At 46.3% G+C, this 13,848-nt stretch overlaps 1 protein-coding gene across 1 annotated transcript in view; it reads right to left on the minus strand.

The window, feature by feature from the left end:
• Nucleotides 1-239: 239 nt before the first annotated feature.
• Nucleotides 240-13,848, minus strand: part of ANTXR2 (ANTXR cell adhesion molecule 2) — a 121,047-nt gene continuing 107,438 nt past the window's right edge. The window contains exon 17 of the mRNA XM_050896719.1: nt 240-2,127. Within this exon, the coding sequence (XP_050752676.1) occupies nt 2,089-2,127 (39 nt within the window). The 3' untranslated portion in view covers nt 240-2,088. The remainder of the gene's footprint in view (nt 2,128-13,848) is intronic.

The raw sequence follows: 13,848 nt of genomic DNA on the forward strand, positions 1-13,848 counted from the left end.
GAGTGATGCTACGTACTGTACGAGCCGGTGTCTGACAGCTTCCCAATAGCTGCGGAACAGTCGGGAGCCCCTGAGTTGGGCTGGGGCAGGCTTTCTCGGCACGCCACGCGGGGCCGCAGGAAGGTGGGCTGTCTTTTGAAGCCAGTATCTAGGGTGACCGTGTAGCTGGCAAAATGAAGGTGTGAGTTGTGAAGAGGATGGGAGGCTAGAGGGGAGGAGAAGAAGAAGGAAATAATCACTGAAACTTAGATAATAATTTTATTTATAGTCTAATGTGCACACATGGCTGTTGATGATGAGGCTACCAGTGACATAAATAAACTCAAGCAAAAGAGTAAGCGAGTGGATATATGTAAAGGCTTCTTTGGGCAGTGCCACGAATTTGGACATCGACCAAGAGAATTATTTACGTCCCTTGCAATTTCAATGAAGAGCACAAAGGAGATAATTAGACCAGGATGCTTCGCATTGCTCTTTCCATCTTGCGCACATTCGTGCCCACCGAATGTGAAATGTTCGCCTTTTCCCCTCCAACGTGATGGTTGTTGAACTTATTTTTAGTGTCATTTGATAAGCCTCCCTGCGCGCAGAGAGACATCCCACTGACCCAGCCACTGGTCATTGTCTATACCAGTTCCCATCAAAGCGGGCGCGCTTTGTCAGGTTTCGACTCGAATATCCATTTTGCATCTGAAGTACAGTATCGAAAGTGACTGGATCATTTGAGCCTTTTTCTTCAGCTGCTCCCTCCTTCCTCCCCCACAGTGTTTCCGCTCACGCTAACATAATTTGGCATCGTCGACGTGACACGACACTGGTTTTTCTAAAAAATTATAATACATACATTGTCAATGTTTTGTGATGGCCGGCGCTCCCATAAATTTAATTTCTAAATTGATGGAAGGAGGTCTTTTTCCGCTGCTGAATCTTAACCAGTGCTCGGTGCCCCCTCGAAAACTGAGTAATGCACATACAGTAATAGGTCATTCAATGTCAAAAGGCATAAAAAAGATGAGCAAAATCTTCACAGGCTGCTGCTTGCTGTTGCCTTTAATTATATTAATTAAACTTTGAAATTCTCATGCAAAGAGAGTTGCTGGCTTGTGACGCTGAAGAGCCCTTGGAGATTTGGGGGGGAAAAAAAAACCCTGAGATACCAGCTTAGTGGCTACTGCTTTTTTTGATCTTAAAAAAAAAAAAAAAATACATAAGCCTACGACTGCTAGGTATGTTTATAGATGCTGATGTTTTATGCGCTACTGAGCTCTGAATGCAGGAAAGGGGAAAAAACCACCAGCCACAGTGTCAAGGTCTTGAAGCATCAGTCCCTCAAACTCCGCTCAAGATCTCTGGTTACAGGCTGTCTTCCCGTGGAATAACGCTCTATTAATTTTCTTCCTGTCCCGGGTGCATAATGAAAGAAAGGTGTCTTCAAAAACTAAAGGGCAAAGTCTTGCTTGCTACCAATACCTTGAGGCATCCTGTCTACATTTTGTCATGCGTGTGCACTTTTCAGTGTTAGAATGACAAGATTTCCAGTCAGAAGGTTCCCGTAAGGCACGATGCGATGGGAGGCTCGCAAGGGGTTTGTGATCTGACATCGCTGTAAGGCACTCAACTCTTGCGCTTGCTTAGCCCGGTGGGAATTTTTATCCTCTGCCTTTGGCTAGTAGTCCCTGTTTAAATAACGCGTGCCATCTCTGCATCTGAGAAACTTTGCATCTCCGCTAAAAGCACATTACGTCCTGAGAATTTGTAGTCCTTAAAAAAAACATAAAATAACAAAAATAGAAAAACATTATCATCTTTGGTGTCTGTGTTCTCCCTTTTGTGTTCTATAAAAGCATAGGCACGCAAGTCATTGCTTCTCTTCTCGTCACTGTTGCAAATCACAGAGTGTCAACGCACTGGGGCGAAACACAGGAGCTCGGTACAGCGAGGCTGGCTCCGGGGAGCGGGGAATGCAGAAACCTTCTGAGTTCGGGCTTGAAGATGATCCAAGAAATGCGAGGAAGTGCTCGGTTCTCTCTGCTTGGTTGAAAAGTGGCAATGTGGCTGTCTTTCCTCCTGGTATCCTCTTCTCCTCCTCTACTGAGATTGAACTCGGGTGAAGTTGATACATCGGCCCTGGGGGGGGGGAAGAGAGAAGCTCTTATTGGTGGAGTAATACATGCAACCAAGATTTTCCAAGGCTGAATATTAGATGCTAGAAGGCGGCTGTAATTTAAATTCAGATGTTTGTGAAAATAACATACCCATGAAAAACCTTCTAAGAATTAATGGAAATTACCCAGAGTGCGGCACTACATTTGACTTACAAATCTACGATGTTAGGAAAGCAGCGATGACACAGAAGACACATTTTGAACGCTCTCAGGTCTTTTGTGAGGATAATTTACAGATTCTCGGTAACTGTAACGAGCAAACTCAAACCTGTCTAAACATGGTAAAGGAATATCACGGCGAAGACAGATACTCCCCACAGATCTCCCCCAAGCCAAACCCTCACGCGCTGCAGCGCAGTTAAATGTGACTGTTAGTTAGCAGAGCTGCTGCTGATTTGAAAGTGTATTTTATTAGCAATAACCCGAGCTCTGCATCTATAAACTCTGTTCTTATATGCTTCAAAATCGCTGCGCACCAAAAGGAAAAGCGGTTTCTCTTGGTGTCATACCCGAGTAAGTGCCATGCTGCCGTAAACGGGCCCAGATTAATCCTGACAGCTCTTGGTGTAGCTGAATGAAACAAATCCACTAGCAAAAATCATGACCCCTTTTTATTAATTTGGGATAAGCACTAAAAATTGCCAGTCACTTCTCAGAGCTTATTTAAATGATCATCGGTTCTCAAAGTAGGGTGTACTCTCAACAGAACAGCTCCTCTCTTGAAACAGCTCTTCTGGGCACAGCACCGATACCTTTCCTTTCTGGGATGGAAAGAGCCAGCTTGCATTGAGCCTTTGTTCGGGACTTGTCCACCCGGAGAAAGTAACTCTCCAGGGTACGATACGGAAGTATTAAGTACTTGTAGGAAAACGTGTGTGGTTCGATGAGTGAATGCCAGCTGGTATTGCACGTTTTGGCGTGAGGTTCTTTGTTAATTACAGAGTCTCTCCATTCGAGCGGGCCCTGTAACCCAAAAGCCCGCACCGGGCGGTCCGTAAGGAGCCCGTAAGGCGACTGCCTCAGCCCGGGACCGCACCGCAGCCTGCGGTAGCCTCTTCTCAGCGGCTGTCTCGGGAGTGCGGGGCAGATCCTCAGAGGTGTGGAGGGGTGCAGGTTTCAGAGCGCTGGGAGGGACTTCACGTGAAAGTCTCCTCAAAAGGAAAAAAGCTGAGCGTGTTTTCTTTTCTCTGTCCCCTTCAATTCCTACCTGAGGACTTCAAAATTGCCGTGTCTATGAAGCAATTTATAAGAGAAGTGTAAAAGATGATGCCAAGTGAGCTGTGCTAGTTTTGTAACGGGCAGCTGTGCTTACGCTTTGAATCCTTGTTTCTTTTTAAAGATACATGGTTGGGGGAAAATTACTGCTTTCTTCTTAAACCTAGGAGATTATGCAATTATCAAATGAAATTAGGGCTGAATTGCATATTCCTTTCATTTATTTATTTTGATCTAAATGTTTTACCGGTTAACAGGGAGGGTGATTGCACACAGCGTTATTTGGCATTACTCAAGCAAGTCTCAGCTGGCCCCTGCCCTTGCCTGGCACGGAACGGGCGGTGTTCTGATCAAGGGATTTTTTTTCCTAATGCTCTTCTAATGATTCTACTTCTGTCAGCTGTATACTAAATAGAAAACTGGTGAATAGGTGGGTACAGTAATTGTAGTAACTTCTAGCTGCTACCATCTGTACTATAAAGGCAGAAGAGATGCAGAGAGATCAACCGGGAGTGCAAAGAGATTCCTTTAAAGGCAAAGCATACTAAGCCTGGACACCTTCATGCGCCTTTCCGTTTGCTTGTTTGTTTGTTGTTGGGGTTTTTTTAATTAAGCATATCAAAATGAATTCTGTGGTAGAAGCAAAGTATTTCTGGAGCATAAAATCCAGAAATGCTGTGCAACTCGAGCACTTCTGATGACAGAGCTAATGTTAAATAAACACTGACAGCAAGGATGTTTACCTCCACGTTAATGGCACAATGGAAAAACAAGACTGCAAAACATCAGCAGAAAACAGGTAATGGGGGAATTGCAGTCGTTCCTAGCTGACGTCATCAATATTACAATTTACCCATTGACACAAAATTTCTGCTTTTGTTTGCAGCTTTCTCACCGTTCTTTAAAGATAGTTACCAGTGCATGAATTGATAAGAATTTTGGAGAAATGATTTGACTCTTACTCATTTTGGTGTTTGCATTTGGTTTGCATTTAGAAGGCGTTTTCACGGCTCAGGTCTCAAATAATCACTGGAATCAAAAATAAGTTCTTCAAGGTCTGACTGACTGCATGAAGTCAGTAAGTGCAGCGCGTTAAGAGGGGCTGAGTGTTTTTTTTACCTCTTGAGAACGGCATTAATGACCTATGTAACAGATGTCGTTAAAAGGGCAAACTAGCCCCTTAGTTCTAGGGAAGATGGTGTTCTGTGGCCCTAGGAAGGATTTCTGGTCGAAGAGTCGCATGCAGAAAATTAGGGAGAACTTCCACCTTGAAATCTTGTTACCCAAGACACATGGGTGTCCACCTCTGCCTTCCCTGGGATCAGGCAGCACGAATGTAACTGGTGCTACCGACCCACTGCGCGCTGCACCAGCAGCGAAGGCTGAACCGCTCTGCGGTGCGAGCTGCTCCCTCGGCTCTGTCCCGGCCGCCCCGGGCAAGGGGGACGCAGCAGGTCTGTGGCGCTGGGCCCCGCGCCGCTGGCCAGGTGCCTTCTCCTAAGTGCCCTGCAGTTTTGGAGCGTCCATCGTCTCCTAAAGGCCGACCATGAGTGGTAGATGATTTTTGAACAGTATAAGGGGGGAACTGAGGAGGAAAGGGAACACAAACCTGTTCCAAAATAAATTTGGAAATTGTGAAGCCTTAAAATGAAATTTAGAGGTGATATCTTAGGAGTTACAGGGCATAGCTTTCACTAGAACTAAGAAAAAGACCTTCTGTTTTGTTGTAAACACGTCTTCTCTGCCAGCTTCTAGTAAGGGTTAGAAGGTTTTTGCAAGACGCTCCTGTGATACTTCTTTTTTTTCCTTTCTACCTGAGGTGGAGTCACTTCCACTCTGAGCCTACCCGTAGGCATTAAATTAGTGAGTGTATTTGATGCAGGATCAGATAGTGCTATAACTTCTCTGAATTTCTGTACTGGCAACTTTGACTACCTTTTCTTATTTAAGAGAACTGGAGGGTGAGAGATTTCAAATGAAAACAAAGCCTTCCATATAAGAAGCCATTTTTTGTGTACAATGTGATGCTCACAGAGGACAGAGCTGAAATCGGGATGTTGGAAAATACACTGAAAGTGCTAATTAATGAGAAGGTCAGGAACACTGTAGTGTCATTAACGGAACAGCAAATACTGCACGCCGGCATAGTAGAGAACAGCTTTTACGCGTAGGTAATGGGATGTGACAAGGTGCCTGGTTTCACAATACCTACACATGAAATGCATTACGAAGGAGCTTTCAAGCCAACGTAAAGGGCTTTCAGCTCTCGCCATGCTTGCAATTTAAGTCTAACTTGCACAATTACCATATACACCTTCCATATTATTACTTTTTAGCAAAAATAGATACATGTGTATCAGCAAGCCTCTCTCTTGGTCTGTTTGCCACAGTTTGTTTCCTGTACATAACTCTTGCCCCTAAATGCTGGCTTAGAGGGTTTCTCCTTCCAGGACGAGCGGTTCCAGACATAGCAGGGCCAGAGGAGATCCTTAAATGAGCAATTATCATTATGGCTCTCCACTCATCTCCCATGGTCTCTGCCCCCAACCTCCTTACTCGAGGACTCGCAGAGGAGGAAGGAGAAAAAGAAGGAATTGTTTGGTCGGCCAGACCCCCGTGGATGTAACCCATCCAACAGGCAGACAGAACACCACTACCTGGAGAATCTCAAAGCACCTAAGAAATACCAGCTATCAAAACACTGTCAATATTAGACAATAACAGATAATAACAAATACACTATAAGTAGTTTAAGTGAGATTTTAAACCATTCACATTCTAGATGGGCAGACTGAAGTAGGCAGGAGATAAAAGACTAATTTTCAGTTGCTAAGGATTTATCACTCCAGATCAAACCAATATGAACTGTAGCTTTTCATCAACTAGAAAACCGGGTTGTATGTGATGTAACCAGTATCACTGTCTTTGTGCAAGTCGGTTTTGAGAAAAAGATGCTTACTTGTGTAAGTCGTTCCTCTAAACGAATGCAAGACCTCCTACATAGTGATATCTATTTCATCATTAAGACCAGCTTGTAGAAACAGAACATTAATTTTTTCTTCTGATTAATCTGAACTTTACGAAAAGGACTACTTAAATAGAAGCACTATTTACCAAACAGTAGACTCATCGGTCTATTTTTGGCCTTCACAATTAAAACATGCTTGTTCTATGTAACTAATTACACCAGTGAATTACCGTCCTAGCAGCATTGCCATCATCCACCGGTTTGGCGAGTTAATGTTACACTCATGTCCCCGTACTCAATTAAACAATCAATACAACCAATCTGAAATCAGATGTATCATGCCTTGTAAATCACTGGATCATAAACCTTAACAATACCAACATGTAGTCAGTATAAAATGGAAGTAAATTAGTGGTTTAGGACTAGAGTAATTAAAAAATGAGTTACGCAAGCATTCTGTGATCTTCGTGTGGAATATGGGAGTTGTCTCCACGCACCAGATTCAACAGGAAAAAAGCCACCCTTAACTCTCGAAGACGCACCACAGGTACTGCAGAAGAATGTGGCAGGTATTTAACAAAAAGAAGAAAGAAAGAGGCAAGAGACCTACGGCAAGGGTTTCTACCTAAGAAGGAATGCTTTTATATTACATCAAAGCCACTTCTTGAATTGCTGAATATCTTACTGAATTTAAGTTACGGGGCAACCAAGATAAAAGTCCTTGCAGGGCACGCAATCTCAGAGGAAGTGGATGCTCACGCTGAACTGCGGATTAGAGCCTCACGTGGCAATACCCAAAAAAAAAAGGCACCGAGAGGTGCCGGCAGAAACAGCCGTGTTTCCTCCTCCAGTGTGACCTTCTGCGAGCCCGTACAGCTCTGCTGGAACAGCGCACCGGGCATGTGGAGGAGGATACCTTTTGGACTGCACTCCGATATAAGCCCGGAATTCAGCTGTTGATGTTGGCTTGATAGGTACGAAAAGCACTTTAGTATGTATGTGTGCACGTGTGAGCGAACGTGCGCCGCCTTCCAGCGATCCGTAACGTAACGCTGGGCTTGCTGGTGGAGGCAGTGGGGGAAACCGCACGGGCTCCTCTGGAGACGAGCCCGCTTCCCGCACGGCCAGAGCTGGCCTCCCCTGTTCAAGGCGTTGGACAGATATTCACCGTGGAGCTCCTGTGTGATCTAGAGAGTAAATTAGGTTTTGCTTCTCTGCTGCTTTTTTTTCCAACTGAACTACAGACCTTCTGCTCTTTCGGTTACGAGCTGCAAACACGTATTGCCATAACATCTTATGTCCTGGTCAGCCATTTGAAAGTGTCTATTGAGGTGGGTTTTTTCCCTCCCCTCGAGTAACACAGCCAGAAGACATACTGCTCAGCAAAAAGAGTTTCAAAATGTGCAGGGGTGAGAATGAGAGGCAGCGCCCTCCTGGAGATGGCTAATAAATTTTGCTAGATCTTTCCAAACTGAAATAGATGAAAGGCAACAAAGGTCTAATAGTAGATTTAAAATGCGTAGCAGGATGATAAGTGGCCATGACAGAAGTTGTATGCGTTGTTTTTGTTGGGATGAACGCAAAAGTCCCTTACTGAGGTCGCAGGCTGGGAAAGCTCTTCCCCCTCCCTTTCCCCCGCACCCTAGTATTAGGTGGGACGGCGCTGCGGGGTGGGCACGGGCTGGGGGGGAGCTGGGTGCCAACGCCACAGCCGCCTGCTTGGCTGGGGCGAGTTTTACTGCCTTGAGTCGTGTCAGAGCGTAACTTTTTCTATTATTAAGTACCATCTGGAGCGCCTAGAGCTTTTTGAGAAGCATCTTTTTTAGTATATGACATATACGCCAAGCGGAGACAAATACACAGATACAGAGATATGGGCTCTGTTCTTGGTATCTCAAATGTGGACTGGGTTTGCCAAAACAGCGACAGCCGTCCTCACAGTACTACCTCCCAAGCTGAAAACTGGCAATAGAACTGGTCCTCTCTTTTCTGCGTGACAAGCTTTTTGTACTCACATGTGAAATACTATACTGATCAATACCTTCTGAACCTAAGGGCCTCGCTGCACGGAAGGGACTTTTCCAAAATGAGTACTTAATCATGGGTTGGATAACAAATGCTTGAAGTTTTCTGGTTTGCTCTCCTTTATCGCGTTCTGTAATTGCCTAAAAGGATGCAATTAAAGGAAGTCAGGTTCTCCATAAAAAACCTTGAACCCAGCATCAACTTCTGGATGCTGTCACAAGGGTCCCGGTGAAATGCGATCTCCTTAGAGGCTGTGGATCCTTCTGTAACCAGTACGACATGGAGAGCTGAAGGGACAGAATATCCTCAACTCGGAACAGGACTTCAGATCGTTCGCTTAGCATTTAAGTAGCTGGCTGCCGCTGGGCAGTCGTTGGTCTTATGAGGTAGCTTTTAACGTACCACCTTCAAACCACTGTCTCTGGCTACTGTTTCCTTTGGTACTTTTGGCCTCGCTTGTAGTGTTCTTCAGTAATGCAGAAAGGGCAGGTGAAGCAGTCTGTAAAATCAAGGAGGGTGGAGATGGGATGTGGTGATATCCAGCTGCCCAGCCTGTGCTGCACCGTCTGTTCTCAAGTACTTTGTCGCTCAACCATACCTTGTCCTTGCGTATGACTTAATTTCTTTAACGTGCTGAGTAACTGTATATATAGGAGAAGATTCCCTGTACACCGCTGAATTGTTCGGCATCCAACGTAGGACGGATAAGGACAACTGCATTTTCCAGAGGAGCACTTACAGCTCTGTTTTGTCCAGAACAGTTGTATTACCCCCTATAGCATACAATGTCGTAAAAGATTGGCTCATTTTGGCCGTGGAGGATCAAGATCCTCCACTGTCTGTCGCTGACATACCAGCAGAAGCTGAGAATCGTGTGCTTCTACCCCCAGCTGCAGTGCCCCCATAAAGAGAACATACCCTTTTGGGATTTGTCATTTATATGGCACACGTGAGCTCTGTGCCCTCCAGCCCAATTGATCAGTGCCCGCATAGCCGGGAGGAAGGAGGGTTTTAGAGTAATGTCACTCCCGAGACACGTATTTAGCGATGTCATTTACGTTGGCCCTGTCTTCACAGCATTACCAGAGCATCTTTCATCTCTGTGATCGGTGCATCCCTGTTAGCCCAGCTTTGTCGTTCCCCAGGAAGCTGTCTTCTCGTGACAGCTCTCCACGACAGTCTGCCGAGACTGCTGGTGCAGCTTGGATCAGCAGACGAGAATGTGGCTTACCTGATTGTATTCCTTCTTACACTTATTTTCCCTGCGGCCCAGCCTGCAGTTTGCCTCTCTGTAAGGAATCAAAGTTGAGAGTATTGGGTTCTTCCCTGTAGCCCTTTCAGTAAAGGACAGGGCTGTGTGAACCTTTTCTTCTTTGCTAATGCAAGGGAACCGGCAATTTCCTGCTTTCCAAACCTCTTTAGGATCATTAACTCCCCAGTACAGAGCTTACCGGGGATCATGAACTCCTACGCGTGCTCCTGACCTGCACGCTCGTGCGCAGTTGTGACAACAAAAGGGCCTTTTAAAGGAATAAAACCAGCAGGGATTCAAACTGGGCGCTGTGATGGCAGCACCTTCCTCAAAGTCCTGTAACAAGAGCTGAACAGCAGTGGCTGTTTCCTTACTGGAAAAATCCCAGTGCTTCCCCTCAGCAGAGCCTGCTACCACGGAGCGGAACAGGACAGCGGCTTGCGCCGACACGCCTGCGTCGGGCTCAGGAGCCAAACCCCGCTGGCTTACAGCCTTCAGAAGGGGCCGTCGGTGATCTTCCCTCGCTGCAGCCAGCAACAGCAACATTAACTCGAGCTAGTGTCACCTTGCCCCCATCTCCTGGGCATTAAAATTCTACTGGCATTAACATCCGTGCGCTTCTTTACTAGCTCCCCCGCTCGGGATGTATTTCACTGCTATAACCGTTATAATATTACGCTCACCTCATAAATATCCGTTGACAAGCTGGAGCATACAACTGAAGTTAAGTTTATATATATTTTTTTTAAAGATAGCTGATTTATATGTTTACTTTGGAGAGGGGTTGCTAACCCACCCATGTCCTGTGCGACTCTAAGCAGCGTTCAGAGGTTTAAACTGACCGCTCTCTCACACTTGCTCTTTGTCCCTGACAATCAGGTAATCCCTCGTCTCAGAGACCCGAGAAGCTCACAACATTCTAAGAATTTGGAATTGGCTTTACACTTCTGCTAACAGAAAGCCGTGTGCTCCGTTGCCAAGCTCTTAGCGCTCAAGCCTCATCTCTGCAGATGTGCGTTGGTACCAGCACGCTTATTTTATCTAAAGCAAAACCATTTTAAGGTGTCAGAGTTTCCCGTCCTTGCATATGTCGCGTTAACGCCCACAGAAGACCACCCGCAACAGGTCTCAGCGGCTGCGTGCTCACCGACTGCCATCCTAATGCAGTGCCATTAGGCAGCCGCACGAGTTGCAAGTGAAGAAGTCCCAGTCGGCATCTCTGAACCCACGCTATGGTGGTGGACACCTGGGAAAAGATGACTTGCAGTGCTAGACACTGCTGGAAGCATCCCTTTTCACCGAGTAAACTGCCAACGAATCTCTCGGAGGAATGATCTTGAATTGGCGTTATTGCTCCAGAACCCATCACTACTGATGCAGACACCGGGATCATTTCTAGGGCTGCCCAAGGAGGCTTTCTCCCGAAAATTACTTCATTGATGGCTGAAACGTCACTGACAGAGATGAGGTAAGCTCTGAACCCCAAGAACAACACTGGATGGGCTCAAAATCCTCCTAAAGTAACAGCAACATAATAAAAAGAAACAAACTACAGATGAATGGCACTATGTATTTTTTACACTAAGGAGGATATTTTTTTTTCACTTGAGCAATTTTTGCCAGTAACTTGAGATAAGTGGAAAGACATATCACTTGTTTATTATCCTCATATTTATATAATGTAGCCTCCTTAGCACGTGTGCATGATCCTCATGATCTTTCCCAGCAATCTAGCGGTCCTGTAGGTCAGCTTTCAGAAGTCACATAATCTGAATTTCAAGAACAATAGTTTCACAATGAAAACTGGCATCGTCTGCCGCAAAAAAAGCCTGCTTTGAGGAGAACGTGCCAGCACAATTACAGGTACCTCAGTAGCTGAGTCTGACTTCACGGCCACCTTGCAACCCTTGGTCCTGCTTTAGTCGGAGGCATGTAAAGTGAACGTGAACTGCAGAAAAGGAGGAGAGGACTAATTTCTTTTAAAAGGTAGTTCCTGTCTTTTTGCACCAAGTAAATACTGTGTTTTAGAGTATAGGCCAACAAAACAAAACTGCTAGTAATAGGTTCAAAATATGTAAAATGTGTAATGGATTTTATTACAACAGCTCAGTTGGAGCCATCTGCCTCAAACTTTTACCTTAATATAAATATTATGCAGTAAGTATTAACTTGTGGAGAGAAACCCTGCGGGTATCTTAAACCCATTTAAGTGTTCTATCTGACATAGTCCCGATCCAGCAGTTCGCTACTGTTGAACAAAGTTGCTAAGTTCTGGTTCGTTGGTTTTTTCCAAGTGCCTCTGATTTAGGCGTGCGTTTTGGTAAATCTCGCGTTGCCATGGTTTGCTGAACGTTGGGAGCAAACGTTCACTGATGCAGAGCGAGCGTGCACGTATAAAATGCTGCGGTTGTCATCGGGCAGCGCTTGGTATCCGCTTCGTACACACTTTGCTTAGACGTAAATGAAAATACTTGGTGCACTGCAGTGAGGAGTCGAGGGGTATTATCTGCAGTATTTTTAGTACACTGGCAGCTTTCAGAAAATGCTATTAAGAACAGCTTTTCACCCCACTAATAACGCTTATTTTGTAACTGGACATATGGACATTTCGACACAGTTGCTACAGCGAACAAAATCTTCGAAGTGCATGTTTACCAGTGGTGTAACCTTGTGAAACCCAGGACTGAAGGGATTTTGTAGCTCAATATGCTATGTGGCACTGAAAGGAGCGCTCCTGCCAAGACTCTCGGTGCTTGAGAGCAAAGATGCAGGGCCAGACTTCCAACACCGTTTTCCCACCTTTGAAATTCCAAGTAACTTCCGCAGGGCCATCTGAAAAGCTCCATCCACGCTGAACTCCTGCTAATCGACTCGAACGGGAACAGCGCAGGCGCCGTAAGCCCTCGCCTGCCTCTGCACAGACCTGTGGTCGGTGGGGCCGCTCGGGAGCGGGGCGACCACGGGTGCGAGCGCAAGAGCTACGGTTACTCTTACCGTCTGTGCTCCCCTTGGGTCTGAGCGCCAGTCGCTCCGTCATTTCTATAGAGGGTGGCAGCTCTTGCCCTGACCGGTTTTCAGAGAAGGACAAGAAGGCGAGTGGATTGCAGAGGTATGCAGGCAGCCAGGGAAGGGAAAGGAAACAAGTGCTCAACTAGCGTAAGCATTTGCCATCCTGCCTAGACAGGTTTTGGTAATGAAGAAGGGAGGGATTTATCTTCCTTTGCCAAGTTTTCTGTGACTGCTTTATTCAGCAGTTCTCCAAATAAACTACTGCCTTGAAAAAGAGTGGTTGTGACAAGCTGCCTCTCCTGCGAGTTGGCCTTCCAGGTCTGGGAGAAGAGAGCGCGACAAGCTGCTGAGCCGGTTGTGTGGGCCTTAGGGGAGAATAAAACTGTATGCATTTGTAGCATCTGCTTCAAAAGGAGGTTGTGGCAAATATTTTATTCAGCAGAGCTGGAGGTCTCCTGTCTCTAGAGGGCAGGAGTTTGTTGTTTTCCTCGTACAAGGCAAGCATTGCTTATGCAAAAGGAAAGGATGTGGAAATGGCCTGGAGAGTCCCTGTTTTTCTACCACGGATTCTTTGGAGCGAGGGCCCCAGCACGCTCTCCATCTGACCCCTTGGCAGTAAGCCTCCCTCGCTTGCAGCGCTTCTGCCTCTGTGGAAATACACCATGGCCTGGCAAGGTTTGACCCTTCTTTCCTGAAGGACACGTTCTTGTTTTCCCATTGCAAGCGCCTGCCAATGGAGGGCTCTTCTCCTTCAGATCTAATTATGCCTTGGAAGGCAGACCGAGCTTGTTCTCACCGCCAGAGGGAAAGTGATCTCTGTCCTGGCGGCCATCCCAGCACACACCTAACCCAGTGCTGACGCCCGCTCACGTGGGCGCGATAACCAGGACACTTCTTCGCCCGTCATCCCCAGGGTGATGCGCTGGGCTGTCACTGGGAGAGCTCCCTCTCCTCGAGGGAGAAAGCGGAGGGGTGGGATTGTAACACGCATTTCCAGGAGAAGCTTCGAGAGCTCTTCCTTAATTTCTGCGGTGCACGTGCATCGCTGCGGCGGGGCGGGGGTGCTGAAGAACAGGAGAGAGGTTTTCTCTGAGAAGTCTCTTGGCTCTTTGAGCTCTTCTAAAACTCTCTGGGATGAATCCTTGTCAGGAGTAGGTATTACTGGGGATCCCATTTATGTTACGGGAGGACTCCAGCCAAACTGACAGCAGGCC

Source organism: Gymnogyps californianus, chromosome 4 (genome assembly GCF_018139145.2).
Source record: "Gymnogyps californianus isolate 813 chromosome 4, ASM1813914v2, whole genome shotgun sequence".
Lineage (NCBI taxonomy): Eukaryota > Metazoa > Chordata > Aves > Accipitriformes > Cathartidae > Gymnogyps > Gymnogyps californianus.